We start from the raw sequence: 18,628 nt of genomic DNA on the forward strand, positions 1-18,628 counted from the left end.
GATAACCCAGAAGTTCTGGATGTGGACAGCGGTAGTGGTTGTGCAGTAGTATGAATATACTTAATGCCACTGAACTGTACACATTAACATCTACCTGCAGATTCAAGAAGCTAAGTGAATCCAAACAAGAAAAATCCAAAGAAATCACATCAAGACTCATCCTAGTCAAATTTTTGAAAACTAAAGACAAAGTATCTTAGAAGCAGCAAGTGAAAAAAGACAGTGTGCCTGTAGGAGAAAAACAATTTGAATTACAGTGGCTTTCTCATTAGAAACCATGGAGGCCAGACGTAAGTGGCACAATATTTTTCAAGGACTGAAAAAAAAAAAAGAACTTAACTCAAAAACCAGTATTCAGCAAAATAGCCTTCAAGAGTTAAGGGGAAATCAAAACATTCTCAGATGAAGGGAAACTAATTGAGAATTTGTCACCAGCAGACCTATCCCAAAAGGATGGCTAAAGTAATTCTCTAAACAGAAAGGAAATAATAGAAGCAGGAGTCTCTGAACATCAGGAAGAAAGAACATGGTCAGCAAAAATAGGGGCAAGTAAAACGGACTTCCACTCTCCTCTAGAGTATTTTAGATAATGTTTGACACTTGAACCAAAAATTATAACACTGTCTTCTCTGGTTCTAAATGTATTTAGTGGAAATATTTAGGACAATTATATTCCAAATAAAGGAGGGTAAAACATAAAGGGAGGTAAGGTTTCTAAACAGGTAAAATGAGGACACCACTAGAGTGTGATAATGTAACTTATATATAAGATACATGTATAAGACCTAGAACAGCTACTTAAAAATCTATACAAATGGATACACTCAGAAACATTCTAAAGGGATCCACACTGGAAGAGAAAAGGTAAAATTGTCACTATATGCAGATGACACAATACTATATAGAAAACCTTAAAGGCTCCACACAAAAGCTGCAAGAGCTCACAAAAGAATTTGGCAAGGTAGCAGGATACAAGATTAACATACAGAAATCAGTTGCATTTCTTTACACTAACAATGAAATAACAGAAAAGGAAAGTAAAGAAACAATCCCTTTTAAAATCATATCCAGAAAAATAAAATACTTGAGTAAACCTGACCAAGGAAGTGAAAGACTTATACACAGAGAACTACAAAACACTGACTAAGGAAATTAAAGAGGACTTAAATAAATGGAAAGATATCCCATGTTCTTGGATTGGAAGAATTAATATTGTTAAAATGGCATACTACCCAAAGCAATCTATAGATCTAATGTGATCCCTGTCAAATTACCCAGGACATTTTTTCACAGAACCAGAACAAATAATCCTAAAATTTATATGAAATCACAGAAGATCCAGAACTGCCAAAGCAATACTAAAGAAAAAGAATGAAGCTGGGGGAATAACCCTCCCAGACTTCAGACAATACTACAGAGCTACAGTAATCTAAACAGCATGATACTGGTGCAAAAACAGACATATGGATCAATGGAACAGAACAGAGAGCCCAAAAATAAACCCACAAACTTTTGGTAAATTAATCTTTGACAAAGGAAGCAAGAACATACAATGGAGTAAACACAGTCTCTTCAGCAAATGCCATTGGGAAAACTGGACAGTTGCATGTAAATCAATGAAGTTAGAATACTCCCTCGCACCATTACACAAAAATAAACTCAAAATGGCTTAAAGACTTAAAAGAAGACATGATAAATCTAGAAGAAAACATGCAAAATATCTGACATAAATCTTAGCAGTGTTCTCCTAGGGCAGTCTACCCAGGCAATAGAAATAAAAGCAAAAATAAACCAGTGGGACCTAATTAAACTTACAAGCTTTTGCACAGCAAAGGAAACTATAAACAAAACAAAAAGACAACCTACAGAATGGGAGAACGTATTTGCAAAAGATGACTGCCAAGGGCTTAATTTCCAGAATATACAACTTAACAAAAAAACAAACAACCCAATCCAAAAATGGGCAGAAGACCTAAACAAGCAATTCTCCAATGAAGACATATAAATGGCCAACAGGCATATGAAAAAATATTCAGTATCACTAATTATCAGAGAAATGCAAATCAGTTACGTGTCACCTCACACCAGTCAGAATGGCCATCATTCAGAAGTCCACGAATGATAAATGCTGGAGAGGTTGTAGAGAAGAGGGAACCCTCCCACATTGTTGGTGGGAATGTAATTTGGTACAGCCGTTATGGAAAACAGTATAGGGATTCCTTAAAAAACTAAGAATAGACTAAAAATGATCTAACAATCCCACTCTTGAGCATATATCCAGAGGGAAACTTAGTTCAAAAAAATACATGCACCCCAATGTTCACAGCAGTACTATTTACAAGCCAAAACATGGAAACAACCTAAATGTCCATCAACAGATGACTGGATAAAGAATCTGTGGTATATTTATACAATACAGTATTACTCAGCCATAAAAAATAATAAAAGAATGCCATTTACAGCAACATGAATGGAGCTGGAGATCATCATACTAAGTGAAGTAAGCCAGAAAGAGAAAGAAAAATACTGTATGATATCATACTCATATGTGAAATCTAAAAAAGAAAAAAATACACAAATGAACTTATTTACAAAACAGAAAGACTCAGAGACATAGGAAACAAACTTGTGGTTACCAGGGGGAAGAAAGGGGTGGGAAGGGATAAAAGGTTTGCAGATACTAACTACTATATATAAAATAGATAAACAACAAGTTTATACTGTATAGCACAGGGAATTATATTCACTATCTTATAGTAATCTATAATGAAGAATATGAAAACAAATATATGTATGTATACGTATGACTGAACTGTTATGCTGTATACCAGAAATTGACACATTGTAAACTGACTATACTTTAATAAAAAAAAAATTCTACAAGAGTTCTAAAAAAACCTTTAATCCACAGGAAATGCAAGAAAATAGAAGCAAAAAAAAAAAAAAAAAAAAAAAAAAAAAACCCAGAACAGAAAACAACAAAAAAAATAGCAAACTTAAAACCCTAATACATGAATAAGTACATTAATTACATAAGTGATCTATGCAAACAAATAAATTGTCTAAAATATACCAATTAAATGACAGAGATTATTAGAAAGGATTTTTTTACATGGCCTAACTATATTCTGTCTATAAGAAACTCACTTTAAATATACTGATATAGGCAGGTTGAAAGTAAATGTATGGAAAAAAAGATGTATCATGAAAACACCATTAGTCAAAAGAAAGCTAGAGCGGCTGTATTAATATCAGATAAAATAGACTTCAGAGCAAAGAAAATGTTGCTAGAGACAGAGAAGGGTATTACATAATGGGGGGGAAAGTCAATTTACCAAGAATACATAGCAGCCCTCAATGTGTATGCACTAAACAACCCCGTTGGCATCTGTGGGAAACAAAAACTGATAGAACTGAAAGGGGAAATGGACAATAGACTCATGGACACTTGTTCTGTCAGTTGTTGAGGAGGACATCTCACCCCCCTCAACAACTGACAAAACAAGTAGACAGAAAATCAAGGACAGACGACCTGAACAGCACCATCAACCAGCAGGCTCTAACTGACATCTATAAAGCACTCCACTCAACAGCAGCAGAATACACATTCTTTTCAAGTACCCACAGAACATATACCATGCAGGATTCTGGCCATAAAGCAAGTCTCAATAAATGTAAAAGTATTCAAGTCATGCAAAGTAAATTCTCTGATCACAATGGAGTTAAATTAGAAATCAGTAACACAATATTTGGAAACAAAACCAGTTATCACCTCCTAGCTCTCTGTCTGGGACATGGTTTGTCCATAGACTTTAATCCACCCTCCTCGTTATTCAAGTGAGGAAACTAAGGCTCTGGGCTCAGGGAGGAGACATGACTTCTTCAGGGGGTCTCAGGTGCTCAATAAATATGCATTTGATCGACTGACTAGTTAAGCAGCAATACAAGCAACAACTCTTCCTGGAACAGCTACTCCCACTGGAAGGCACAGGCCTGAGCTCACAGCATCTGTAACCCCTGCTGGGGTCCCCCTGGACGCCCCAGCACCTCACCTCTCCCTTTATCACACAAGGCCCAAGTCGTATTCATTATAGCTGCTTAGACAATATTTAGTGACTGAATGGAGAGATGTTTTCTTTAAGGAAATTTTGCCTCCCAGGAGGACAGGTCCTTCCAGCAGATCGTATGCAAGGTGTAGAGCATGGGCAGAGTCGGCAGGGGTGCTGTAAGCTTAGGCAGGTCATCAAAGGCTTTGGGATTTCCTGCTGCCCCTTGTGAAGGGCTTGTCACGGCTCTGGAGCTGCTTGAAGTGTAAGTCTGTCTTCCTACATGACCTGCTTTGGATGCTCCATTGCAAGCCCCCCACCCCTACCCTCTACTCAGCTTTCACCCCGCAGTGGACAGAGTAAGAAAACTTGCCTGCATTTTTCCCTCTTGTGATCTGATTCCAGAGGTTCTTATCATACATACATTTCTTTTCCCTCTGATTTATATCCATATTTAAATCCTGCTTGGGGAAGTCATTTATTGGATTCCCTCAGGCTTAAGGTAGAGAGTATATGAGATCCTTGATAAGCTTAATATATTTTTATTAAAAATTAATAAGAAAGCTATATTGTTTGCAGCTTTAAATCATAATTTGATTTAATTCATTTTGTTTAATGTATGACCATAGTTCTAAAATTACTTTAAAAAAAAAATGATGTGATGAGACTGAAATCAGTTCTGGGGACCCTATCTTTACTTCTGAGTGAGCCATGCCTGTCATGTGGCAGACAATCTGTGCTTCCATTTCTCCTGTGACATTTAGAGCCAGTACACGGGTACAGCAACCCCAACCTGGAGGCTTCAAATAGGTCCTCTGTGGAAGATTACATTCAGACTCTTTTTAAATTCTACCATTAAAAAAATAAAATTTAATGGAGAGAGATAAGCTTGTCCCAGCACAGGCTAGCTCCGATTTTATACTTCCTTAATCTGTTTTACATACTGCCTCAGGAAATTAAACTAGAATTGTCCTCTCTGACGTGCGCACGTGTGGCAGTTGGGAGGGGATGAGAGGAGGGAGACACAGAGCTACGGGAAATAATTATTCTGGTTTGTCAGAGATTTACTGTAACTTTGCTTTGAGGGGGGGCCTCCTCATCTTCCTGCCAGGCTGAGGGGCTGTTGGCATAGGTCATGGAGAGCCGGTCTATGCCAACATCCACATCCACACAGGGCTCATTTCCTACATCAATGAGATCTGCTGCCCCAGGTCAACTGTAGGCCCAGGTGACATCCAGGACAAGGACCAGATGTCCTCCCTGCCCAGGTCTGAGTTGCAGCTTCCTGTACACTCAACCTGACATGTTGTTCACACACACACACACACAGAACACAGTCACCAACATATTCTGTACGTTACTGAATCATATTTCTTTCTTCCCTTCTTTTTCTCCTTTTCTTTTCTGCCCCATCTATCACTCAGAGAAAATTACAGTGTTTACTTGTTAATCATATATATGTTCAGTTTTACCTTCTAGACAAATAATACAGCTTTTTTTTTCCTAGTCTTCAAATTGGTTCTCCACTCTCAGCTATACTCATTTCCTCTCTGCTTCTAGCCATCCTGTGGATAAGACTCTAATCATAGTACCTCAAATCCTACACAGACAAACCCAGGGGTTGCCCCCTGCTCCACTTTTGCTTCTGGTGCTACGTTCACCAAGTAAGAGAGTGCAGGTCACAACCAGCAGCATCTTGACTAGGAAGACCTTTGTGGCCCCTGAGGATGAGTCAGAAGTCATACCTTAGAAACTCTCCAGGCCCTCTCTGTGGTCACAGCAGACTGTGTGCAGATGACGGCTGTACAGTGCAGTCATGGAATGAACACTGGGTTGAGTCCTGACAGCCACGTGCTCACCCAGGGCCCACCTCTCAGGCCAAACCTGAGGACACTGGACCAGATGGTCTTCATGGTCCTGTAAGGAAGCAGGCCAGGGGGTGTGAGGTGTGGAAATGAGGCCTGGGGATGGCCAGGCAGCTTCCCTTCCTGGCTGTGGCTCTGCAGTTCCTGGAGGAACTGGAGCTATAATACATTTGAAAACATGTAGCTCCACCTCCATGACTTTGTCATGGAGCCTCTGAGTCAAATCTCTGAGAAGCACAGAACATTCTCCAGCTGAGGAACCTGGGGAAATACAACGAGGAGGACAAAAAGAAACCTGTCTGGGAGGTCTCCTGAGAAACAGGGCCAGGCCCTCACTCAGCAGAGCAGAGCAGCGAGCGCTGCACGGGGAGAGCCCTCGCAGGCCAGGCTGGCCTTTCCCTAGACCACCCTCTCCTGGGATGGCGCAGTGTCATTTCTCTGTCTGCAAAGAGCTTTTCAGGCAGTGCTTCTGGCCCATTCACCCTCCTTTGCCAGAGCACAAGTGCATCTGGCCCTCTGTTGAGTGGAAGGGAAGGGAACGTCTAAGACAGCTTTCCAATTTCCCATAAAGGACGTGAAGCATCTCTCCAGTCTCTCTTTACAATCATGCTCTCACACAGGCCTCTGCCTTGGACTCTGAGATGTCAAATGACGCAGGACCCAGGGCAGTGCCCGGGGTCTGGTTGGGAGGAGGGGTGGGGAAGACATTTGTTCCCTGAACGCATCAAACACTGGTTTTCAATCTTTGGCTCAGAGGCATCTCACCAAGCAGTTAAATCTAGACCCGCTCTGTCTGCCATTAATCCAGCTTAAAGGGAATATTTTTAAAGGGGCCAAAAAGCCAGGAACACAGGCTGAAAGCACTCCTAGTCCTGAGCACTGCTTCTCCCGGCTTCAGGTTCCCTCCTCAGGAGAAAGAAGGGGTCTGACTACATGACCACCAAGGTGCTCCACAGCTCAAAAGTCTCCACGGCTTTCAGGATGTTCATTTTGTTACCATTTGTTGCAAGCTTACTATATCAGCTGTTCTCAGCCGGGAGAATCTCCTGAGCCCAGGCCTCACCCCCAGAGAACAGGTTTCAGGTTTCAGTTGGAGTCTGGGCACTCGCATATCTTTTGAAGCCCCGGGTGATACTACTGTGCAGCCAAGGCTGAGAGCCTGTGCCGCACGGCAGGGACTTTTCTGGGTGCTTCACAGCCCCCGCAGTCTCTACATATGTGAAGGCTTATTCACACTGAAGACAAGGGGCTGGTGCCCCTTCCTTTGGGGCAGTGCAGGATGGTACTGTTCATCTCTAATTTATTGCAAAAATATTTTTGAGGATATTCTGGTTATCCACTGCTGTATGACAAACCAACCCCAAACTTTGCAGACTAAAACAACCACCTTTTCCTATGCTCACAGATGATTTGGATCAGGAATTCAAACAGATCACAAAAAAGAATGGCATGCCTCTTTTCCACAGCGTCTAGGGTGCCAGATGTGAGGACCAGAATCTGGCTGTCTTCTGGCTGATGGCTGAATCATCCGGAGGCTTCTTTATTCGCACTGCTAGCGTCTAGGCTAGAATGGCTTTAAAGACGGGCTCGGCTAGGACTGTCGACCAGAGCACCTGCACTTCCCCACGTGGCTTGGGCTTCCTCGCAGCATGGGAGCTCGTGGTTCCAGGAGCAGGCGTACGCGTGAACAAGGCAAAGGCTGCACGGCCTTTCTAACCTAGCTTTGCAAGTCGATAGCATTGATGCCATCATACCCTATTAGTGAAGTGGTCACAAACCCATCCAGATCTCACAACTATGGTGGAGGTAGAACTGGCAAGACAGTGACAGACTGAACACGGGGAGTGAAGGCAGGGATTCGCAAAATGAAAAGCCTACAAAAATTGTATGTACACATTCTACATATCACAGTACATACAGATGAACATTAAATGCAGAGTGCAAAAATGACTGTTTTAAGGTGGCAGCAGTATAGCAGTTCCTCTTTAATATTACTTAATCATTTTAGTAACTGCTTAAACCTCTGTAACTACACACTAAACCTAAGCACTAACTATCCCTGAAGTGCGTTGTTGGACACCAGGCCGAGATGACTCAAGCAGTGAGTCTGCTTTCCAAGCACCACGTGACAAAATCACCCGTCACTTCATTTCTGGCTTGAGGAACCACAGTGCTGCTCACACTGTAGACTGCAGGCTTCTCCGCACTCCTGATGTCACAAGAAAAGACAAGGAGCGGCCAGGGACCTGCCTGGTGTGGGGACCTAATCCATCTTCTTTCTTTTCCCTTTAGGCTTTTGATATTATGAGAGTGACACATGGCAGAGAGCACAGCCTGATTGAAGATTTGATTCTACTCTTAGAAGAATGCGATGCCAACATCAGAGCATCCTAAGGGAACCCGTCGGGGGGAGACGGTTTATACCTTTACTGAATGCCTTATTGAGGTCACACACACTATATTTTGTTTGCTGTGTGAACCTCCCCTATTGGAAATGCTGTTCTGTGTTTATTATTTAGGCGAATAAAGGCAGACATATTGGTTTGCACACCACAAGAATTAGTTGTAAAGAAGCATGATTATAATCAATATAAAAAATTTGGTTGAAAATGCCATCTGGTAATTGTTTTCTTTGCTTAATCATTGGTAATTTTAATGTTTAAGACCTCAACACTAAAGATAGAAAATCCTATTAAAAGCATAACAGTACTATCCCCTTGGGATAGCAGGGATAGCTGGATAAAAACCAGTGTTTTCACATTTGCTTCCGAGCAAAAACTTGTTTTGGTAAGAAGAATTTTCAGCTGTTGTCTTCAGTACCTGTGGTAAATGATATGTTGTCCATTATTCACTTCCAAATACATCTCCAAAAAGAAGTCTTACCCTAAATCCTTGAAAGAAGTCATTTTAGGTGTTATCAGAAAAGGATAGGAGGTCTTAATGGGAAAGGAGAAAAAAACTTTTATCGTTTGTCTCACGGGTCTCTGTGTAACTCATTCTGAGCATTTTATAACCCTTTGTGTATGTCATGATTTTCTTTTTCTGATTTTCTATAATTGTCTATGGTTTGATCATGTGATCTGCATAACACGAAGCTCCATTATCCTGCAGGAAGCAAGGTTCTAGCATCCCAGCTCACATCAGGCTTGCTTGCTTTTCTTTTTTCTATTATTCTCCAATTATATGGCCTGCTTTTCCACCTTCTGCTTTAGACAAATACAGAAGGCCTTTTCTTTTCCTCCAGAGAAAAAAAAATGTAAAGTTTTCTCAGGCTCAGTGATCCTGTGAGCAGTTTAGTCCCTCAGGCTTGGAGGGAACTCTGGTCGTAACTGAAGCCCCTGAATTCCTACAGCTGGCAGAGATCTCAGAGAGCCTCCTGTCACCCACACCTAATTTTACAAGCAAGGAAGCGAGATACGGGGAGTGATGGCTGAATCCAGAGCAGCCCCTGGTGTCCCCTCAGTCCTGTTCAGGACCCTCCCCCACCTTGCAGAGAGTGGCATGTCCTCCGGCCACGGGGCCACACTGCAGCAGCAGCCACATCAGGCTGACACACGGATGTCTGATCGAGCCAGCAGGAACCAACCTCCTTCTGCAGCAGAGAAAGCTGACGCCCGAAAACTGGAGTCTCCCCACTGTACACCCGGTGGTCACTGCGCCTGATGCCGGCGAGCTCCGAGGCTCGGCAGCCGCTCTCCAGGCTCGGGCTACTGGCCACCAAGCACCAGCACCTCCAGCGCACCCAGTACCTCTAACAGCCATAGCAGCGCGAGAGGGCAGGTGTTCTGAAGCCCACTTTATAGTAAGGGAGCTGAGGCCTGGAGCTAGGTGCTCTGGGGTCTCTCTGGATTCATTAAGTGACCTTGAGAAAGTGGCTGAATCTCAGTCTTTTTGAGAGACCAGTCCTACTCGGTTCAACAAATATATATTGAATGGTTACTGTGTTTTTAGGAAAAAGAAATACACAGACTGAGTAAGATGTGTCCCTCATCCGCAAAAGGTACACTGCCTGGTATAGTATTTGTACTAGTTATCTTTTACTGCATAATAAACTACCCCAAAATAGCATCAGTATTCTGTACGTCAGCAATTTGGGCTGGACAGTTGCTCCTGGTTTGGCCCAGGCTCTACATACCCCTGCCCTTGCAAAGTCCCACTGCAAAGTCATGGATGAGTGGAGCGGAAGGAGCTGTGGCCACGTACGCAGTCCACCAGAGCAGCCCTTGAGCTATACTGGCATTTTAGAACATTTAGTGAATTTGATGAAATCCACAGACCTTGGCTTGGCTCATCTAGGCTGGACGCACTCATTGTCCACTCTTGCTGGGGTTCAGCTGGGGAAAAGAGGGTGCCCAGGCCATGTAGCTCATTGGGCAGGCCCAGCCTTGTTCACGTGGCAGCAGGAACAGCACATGTTCCAGGAACAGTAAGCAGGCAAACCCCACAGTGCAAGCACCTGTCAAATCTGCTTGTGTCACATTTGCTAATACCCCATGGGCCAAAGCCAATCACAGTGCCAGCCAGAATCAAAGGTGGACAGACTCCTTTCAATCAAAGGAGCTGCAAAGTCCATGCAAGGACAAGATCTGGGGAGAGGAAAAAGTTGTGGCCATCTACACAGTGCTCTGCAGCAGCCTTTAAGCTGGCTCAGTGTTATGGAACGTCTGGTGAATTTGATGAAATCCATAGTCCTTCCTAGAAAAACATCTGCATATGAGTAGTTTGCTCATTCACATTTGCTTATAGGACCAGGGATTCCTGAACTCCCTATGGCTCATCAATAGACTCCCTGAGGTCCTTCAACTAATGAACAATAGACTTGCTGCCTTTCAAAAACACTATGAATTGTACTGGCTCCTCATTTTAAATTCATTAGGAAAAGAAAACAGCCGTAATAGAAGTGGAGATAGTAACTCACAAGCCAAATGTGCAGAGTTCACTGATAGAACCCTGTGTTTGCCAATGTTCTGAATGAAATTTATCAGTCAGTGATGATCCTGGATTAAGAGATTTGCCTTCACGCCTCCTAGAGGAAGCATGATAGGCTTGTAAATCCCTCTCAGCCCACGTCCAGTCCTCTGAGCAAAGGGCCCTTAAGAGGAAGGGGCCCAGCCTGCACCGACTTTTAATAGAAAGCAAACACTGAAGCAATGAGAACATTTACCAAACAATGCTACAGCAAAATAGTTTTGGAGAAGGGGAAAGGAGATGGAGAACATAATTTAAAATCCCTGTCACCAGTGACCTGACAATTTACTGCTGCCCCAGCCTCCATGACTGCTATTTCATTAATCCACAGTCATTGTAGCGGCAGGCTTTTTTCACATCAGTAACTTGACGCCATTAGTTGCTCCTCTGGGATGAGAACACATTTAAACTGAAAATGAGCATGCTGGGCATAATATATGGCCATGCCATGTGAATGCCAAGAATGCAGGGAGGAGGGCGGCCTGGGGAGCCTGCTCACCAGGAAAGCTCAGGACAGGCCTTCCCCCATCAAGCCAGAGGGCTGGCGGGGGAGAGGGCGGCCACCCTCTGATGAAGCCAGACAGCCACAAACCACAGAGGCCCCTCAGTTGGGCTTCACTGCAGGGATGAAAGAGAAATGGCATACATGGGAGCCCTGCCCTGAGTTATGTCTCGAAAATTCTTTTCTGGCCCAACCAGGAAGTGACAGTACACTTGGAGTGGCCCACTGGGGTGCCACAGGGAGACGATTCTGAGCACTGCGGAGCATGAATGCTTATGACAAGCAGTCACTGAGAACAGCTGCAGGAAAAGAGCAGAGCCCTGCTCTCCCCTGATCTCCGAAAGGGATCAAGCTGGTTGAGGAGGGGCAGGAGCACCACCCCAGAGTGGGACACCTGGTTAAATGTTTTTGGTCTGTAAACATCAAAATGCTATAGGCTCACAGTCAGTGTATTCAAAACCAATTCAAAATACAGCAAAAATCCATTCTCTACTCTTCATATTTAGTTCAGTCCCATCATTATCCTTCTCCCCTTCAGCACAGAAACTCTGAGTCACTGACTCCCTCCTCCTTTATCAGAGGAATAGTCATCCTCTGAAGTGTTTTAAAATTTGAGCCATTTCAATCCTTATCCACTCACAGGCTCCTCGCAGGCCCCAGCATCTTGTTTTTCAGCCACTGCAAAGACTGCCAAACTGACCCCCTTGCCTGCTGTCTCTCCATCCCCTGTCCTCCACCTAGCTGCCCAGCATCACCCCAAAATACCTATTTCATCATTTCCTCTTACAATTCCTCCACTCAAAGCCTTACAGTGGTTCCCTACTGCCCCCAAACTCTAACCTTTAGACTGGCATCGATGTTCTCAGACTATCAAATCTTACGACTTATGGATCCCCATGTGAACCTGCCAGTCTAGCTGGACCAGCCCCCACCCCCACTCCAATCACCTGAATTTTGCCCTCTTCTTTATCAGGTCCTTATTTTGTTCATACTGATTAAATTACCATTCTTCTCCATCTATTTAAATTTAACCCATTCTCAAAGATCTAGCCCAAGCCTCCTTTTCTCTCTTTTTTTAAATTCAAGTATGTTTCAAAATCAAATAGTCTATAACCATAATTAATATTTTTGATGCTCAAGTTGTATCAGTTTTGTCATTGGGCACTTCTTCAAGTTGGAGCATGTCCTATATGTTGCTGTGATTATAGAAACACTTTTTTTACTTTGGGTGCAGCAAGATAATCCAGGGTCACCTTAACACTTTCTCACTCTAGATCTGGAACTAACCATTCTTTAAGGAGCTCTGGCTTCTTTCACCAAGGAAGGGTACTTAGAAACCCTGAATCAGGCACCGAGTTTCCTATTGCTACCAGGAAGTCTGCTTTCTAGACCTTCTTAAAATCACAAGTTCACACTAATACCACCAATTAAAATCCAACATCCAGAGTGGTTCTTTGTCTTCCTCTTTTCATATCTGTACTTCCCTCACACACACAAAATAGTTCTGAAACTGTGACTACAGCCACTACCAACAGCAAGCCTACTAAATAAGATTTAAGATTCTTTTCTAGTGCTTTTGTTCTTAGGCAAAAAAGGTTGCATTTTCAGAATACTATGTTTAAAAACTACTTGAATTTAATTTTTCCGTGTGATTATGTATTCAATTTGATATCCAATTAGGTTTGTTTGTTTTTTAATTCAACTTAAGGGTTTTCCCCATTATTGATTTATGCTGCATATAAATATTAATATATGAGTATATATTATATTTTGCTATTACAAATAAAGCCATAATGAAAAAACTTGCACCTGTGGTTTGATTTTTTTGTTTGTTTGTTTTGTTTTTGTACTGCTAGAGATCTTTAGGATAATTTCCTATAAGTGGGATTGCTGAGGCAAAGGGTAAATGTGTATGTAATTTTATTAGGTATTGTCAAATTTACCTAGAGAGGGGTTATATAAAAATGCCTGTTTCCCATCAACCTTGCCAACAGAGTAGGTTCTTCTAAGCTGATAGGTGAGGTATGATATCTCAATGTAGTTTAAATTTCTATTTCTATTATTAGTGAAGTTGGATGTCTTCAAATATTTAAAGGGCTTTTGCCTATCTTTTGTGAACTATCTTTACATGTCTTTTGCCCATTTTTCTATCAGACTTTTTTAGTTTTTTTTCTTGATCTTTACATTAGGGAGATTTTCCATTTATAGTATTTAATCTCTCAACTTGTCATTTTCTTTTTGACTTTGCTTTAATTTGTTGCCCTGAGTTCGTTTGGACAGAATTTTCAAAAACATTCCATAAAAAATCTACTCCATGATAAACCAGGGTCCAGTTACAGATCTAAGCACCACCAGCCTCCTTCATACGGTTCTTGATTCTTAACAATTCATGAGTTGAACTGATAATTAAAAATTCATTCTTCTACTATCCATTCTATGATCTTCTTGTTTTCAGCCAGCACCTTGCCTTGTCAAGGTTCTTTACCTGGGGGAATGATTCAAATTTTCATTCCTGAACTGTCTGAGTCCTTAGTGGTTTTGCCTTTGTGGGTGGTTTCAATCTTCATTAAACTAGATACATAGCTACTAAGATGCACTAACCAAAAATATAAGCATCCAATAAAGTCACAAAAACCAAAAAGAAAAGAAATCAAGTTAATATAAAAGAAAACTGTCCACCAAAAATTGACACAACATTGTAAATTGACTATAACTCAATAAAAAAAAAGAAAATTGTCAAACAAAAAAGGAAAAACAAAAAGAAAGGAACAAAGAAGACATACAAAATCAACTGGAAAACAAAGTTTAAATTGGCAATAAACATACATTTGTCAATAATCACCGTAAATGTCAACAGAATAAATGTTCCAATCAAAAGACTGGCAGATTAGATAATAAAACAAGAGCCTACAATATGCTGCCTACAAGAGACACAGTTTAGGGTGAAGGACACACATAGATTGAAAGTGAGAGGATGGAAAGATACTCCATGTATTTTTTTTCCAGTCAGGATGGTGTAGTAGTAGGACCACAAGCTTGCCTCTCCTCACAACTACAACAAAACCACAACTGATGCTAAACCACCATCAAAAAAAAAAAAAAAAAAAAAAAAAAAAGACTGGAATCTAGCAAAAAAAATGTTCTTCAACTGGAAACATAAAGAGGGAACCATAGCAGGATAGTAGGAGGTGCGTACTCACATATAATTGAGCTCCAACCTCCCCCACCCACAATGGGCCACCCACAAGCTGAAGAATAATTAAGTTGCAGAGGCCCTCCTCCCATAGAAGTAAGAATTCTGAGCCCCAAGTCAGGCTCCCCAGCCTGGGGTTCCAACGTTGGGAGACAGAGACCCCAGAACATCTGGTTTTGAAGGCCAGTGGGTCTTCACTCCAGGAGACCGCCACGTCTAGGGTGAAACAGAGACTTCACCCTCTTGGAAAGCATACAAAGAATCTCGCATGTGCCAGGTCCAAGGGCAGAGGCAATGATTTCATAGGAACCTGGGCCAGACCTGCCTGCTGGTTTTGGAAGGTCTCCTGGGGAAGAAGGGTGAGGCGGTGGCTCCCTCTGAGGACATAAAAGCTGGTGGCAGACATTTGGGGAGTGTTCATCTACATGAGCTTTCCTGGAGGCTGACATCTTGCTTGGGTCATTAACACCAAGACCTAGCCCCACCCAACAGCCTGTAAGCTTAAGTGCTGGGAAGCCTCAGGCCAAACAACATACTGGGTGGGAACACAGCCCCATCCATTAGCAGACTTCCTAAGCCCACAATCGATTCTAGACACCCCTAGATAGGGCCCTGCCCACCAGAGGGCCAAGACCAAGCTCCACCCAGCAGCGGGCAGGCACCAGCTCCTCCTGCCAGGAAACCTGCATGAGCCTCTAGTCCAGCTGCATCCACCAGGGGGCAGATACCAGAAGTAAGAAAACAATGCCAAAGCCTGTGGAAGGAATCCACAAAGGCCAGACTCCACACTGTCACTGGCTGGACCCTGGCCCTGGTGACAAGAAAGAAGTGTACTGCTGGGACGCAGAGAACGTCTCCCAAAGAGGGCCACTTCTTCAAGATAAAGAAACATAACTAACCTAACTAAAACATAAAAATTTAGACAATATGAGGCGGCAGAGGACTATCTTCCAGGCCAAGGCACAAGATAAAATCCCAGAAGAAGAAATAAATAATGAGGAGACAGGCAATCTATCCAAGAAAGAGTTTAGAGTAATGATGGTGAAGATGTTCAGAGAACTCAGGAGGAGTATAGATGCACAGGGGGAAGCACATGTTAGCAAAGAGTTGGAAAATATAAAGAATACCCAGAGTTGAAAAACAAAATCACTGAAATTAATAATACACTAGAAGGAACCAAGAATAGACTAAATGAGGCAGAAGAACAGAGCAGTGAGCTAGAAGACAAATTAGTGGAAATCACTACCACAGAACAGAAAAAGGAAAAAAGAATGAAAAGAAATGAGGAGAGTTTAAGAGAACTCCAAGAAAACATGACACATACCTCTCTTTGCATTACAGGGGTCCCAGAAAGAGAAGAGAGAAAGAAAAGGCCTGAGAAACTATTCAAAGAAATAATAACTGAAAACTTCCCTAACTTGGGAAATGAGAGTCACACAATTCCAAGAAGTGCAGAGAGTTTCACACAGGATCAACCCAAATAGGAATACACCGAGGCACACAGTAATCAAACTGACAAAAATTAAGGATAAGGAGAAAATAATAAAATCAGCAAGAGAAAAGGAATAAATAACATAAAAGGGAACTCCCATAAGGTTATCAGCTGATAACCAGATAATATACAGTGACATGATAATATATATAGGAAACGCTAAAGGTCCTACACAACAAATACTAGAGCAGATAAAAGAATTCTGCAAGGTAGCAGGATACAAGATTAACATACAGAAATCAGTTGCATTTCTTTACAATAATAATGAAATATCAGAAAACAAAAGCGAAAAAAAAAAAAACCTTTTAAAATCACATCAAAAAAATAAAATACTTAGGAATAAACCTGACCAAGGAGGTGAAAGACTTATATGCAGAGAATTACAAAGCACTAATAAGGAAATTAAAGATGATTTAAAGAAATGGAAAGATATCCCATGTTCTTGGATTGGAAGAATCAATACTGTTAAAATGGCCATGCTACCCAAAGCAATCTACAGACTTAATATGATCCCTATCAGATTACCCAGGACATTTTTTACAGAACTAGAACAAATAATACTAAAATTTATATGGAATCACAAAAGACCCAGAATTGCCAAGCAATATTGAAGAAAAAGAATGAAGCTGGATGAATAACCCTCCCAGACTTCAGACAATAATACAGAGCTACAATAATCAAAACAGCATGGTGTTTGTACAAAAACAGACATATGGATCAATGGATCAGAGTAGAGAGCCCAGAAATAAACCCACACACTTACAGTCAATTAATCTTTGACAAAGGAGGCACGAATATAAAATGGAGAAAAGACAGTCTCTTCAGCAAGTGGTGGTGGGAAAGCTGGATAGGCACATGTAAATCAATGAAGTTAGACTAGAACACTCCCTCACACCATACACAAAAATAAACTCAAAATGGCTTAAAGACTTAAACATAAGACAAAACACTATAAACCTCCTAGAAAAAGGCATAGGCAAAACATTCTCTGACATAAATCTTAGCAATGTTCTCCTAGGGCAGTCTACCCAGGCAATAGAAATAAAAGCAAAAATAAACAAGTGGGACCTAATTAAACTTATAAGCTTTTGCACAGCAAAGGAAATCATAAACAAAACAAAGACAACCTACAGAATGGGAGAGAATATTTGCCTATGATGGGACTGACAAGGGCTTAATTTCCAGAATATACAAATAGCGCATACAACTTAATAACAACAACAACAAAAAAACACAATCCAAAAATGGGCAGAAGATCTAAACAAGCAATTCTCCAATGAAGACATACAAATGGCCAACAAGCACATGAAAAAATGCTCAATATCACTACTTATCAGATAAATTCAAATTAAAACATGTGGTATCACCTAATACCAGTCAGAATGGCCATCATTCAAAAGTCCACAAATGATAAATGCTTGAGAGGTTGTGGAGAAAAGGGAACACTCCTATACTGTTGGTGGGAATGTAATTTGGTGCAGCTGTTATGGAAAACAGTATGGAGATTTCTTAAAAAACTAAAAATAGACTTACCATATGATCCAGCAATCCCACTTCTGGGTATATACCCAGAGGGAACTAATTCGAAAAAATACATGCACCCCCAATGTTCATAGCAGCACTATATACAATAGCCAAGACATGGAAGCAACCTAAATGTTCATTGTCACATGACTGGATAAAGAAGCTGTGGTATATTTATACAATGGAATACTACTCAGCCATAAAAAGTAATAAAATAATGCCATCTGCAACAACATGGACGGACTTGGAGATCATCATTCTAAGTGAAGTAAGCCAGAAAGAGGAAGAAAAATACCATACGATACCACTCATATGTGGAATCTTAAAAAAGAAAGAAAGAAAGAGAAAAGGACACTATGAATTTATCTGAAAAACAGCAACAGACTCACAGACATAGTAAACAATCTTATGGTTACTGGGAAAAGGGAATGGGAAGGGATAAATTTGGGAGTCTGAGATTTGCAAATGTTAGCCACTATATATAAAAGTAGATTTTAAAAAGTTTCTTCTGTATAGCACAGGGATCTATGTTCAATATCTTGTAATAACCTTTAATGAAAAAGAGTATGAAAACAAATATATGTATGTACATGCATGACTGGGACATTGTGCTGTACACCAGAAACTGATGCATTGCAACTGACTGTACTTCACTAAAAAAAATTTTCGTAATCAATTCTATTTCTATATACCAGCAATAAACAGAAAGTGAAATTTCACACATGATACCATTTGCACATAGCATATAAAAAACCCTTAAGTAATTATAAATGAAACAAAGATGTATAAGACTCTAATAAAGAAAAAATGTTGACTTTATTGATAACATTAAATAAAGCTTCAACAGAAAGAGATGCCAAGTTCCTGATCTGGAAGACAACACTGTTAAGATGCCAATTCTACCAAAACTGATTTATAGACTTAATGCAATCCTAATCCCAATCCCAACAAATTTTATTTTATGGAAACAGACAAGTTTATTCTAAAATGAATAAGGAAATTGAAAGGCTCAAAACTGACCAAAATAATTTTGAAGAT

The 18,628-nt window shown here is 41.1% G+C and overlaps 1 protein-coding gene and 1 long non-coding RNA gene across 7 annotated transcripts in view; one reads left to right on the forward strand and one right to left on the reverse strand.

Annotated features, from left to right (window-relative positions):
• The window catches only part of SMYD3 (SET and MYND domain containing 3), a 562,584-nt gene extending 549,383 nt beyond the window's left edge, over positions 1-13,201 (forward strand). For 2 of the 4 annotated variants that reach the window (XM_010973568.2, XM_045509457.2), the window contains one exon: positions 8,204-13,199. In XM_010973568.2, the coding sequence (XP_010971870.1) occupies positions 8,204-8,305 (102 nt within the window). In that variant the 3' untranslated portion in view covers positions 8,306-13,199. Of the gene's footprint in view, positions 1-8,203 lie in introns of all 4 variants that reach the window. The other 2 variants (XM_074351719.1, XM_074351718.1) reach the window with 1 other exon arrangement.
• The window catches only part of LOC105083665 (uncharacterized), a 61,280-nt gene that overhangs the window by 29,524 nt on the left and 13,128 nt on the right, over positions 1-18,628 (reverse strand). The window contains exon 3 of one of the 3 annotated variants that reach the window (XR_012501833.1): positions 5,792-5,963. The exons of the other annotated variants lie outside the window; for them this stretch is intronic. This is a non-coding gene — a long non-coding RNA (uncharacterized LOC105083665). The remainder of the gene's footprint in view (positions 1-5,791; positions 5,964-18,628) is intronic. 3 annotated transcript variants of the gene reach the window in all.

Source organism: Camelus bactrianus, chromosome 23, assembly GCF_048773025.1.
Source record: "Camelus bactrianus isolate YW-2024 breed Bactrian camel chromosome 23, ASM4877302v1, whole genome shotgun sequence".
NCBI lineage: Eukaryota > Metazoa > Chordata > Mammalia > Artiodactyla > Camelidae > Camelus > Camelus bactrianus.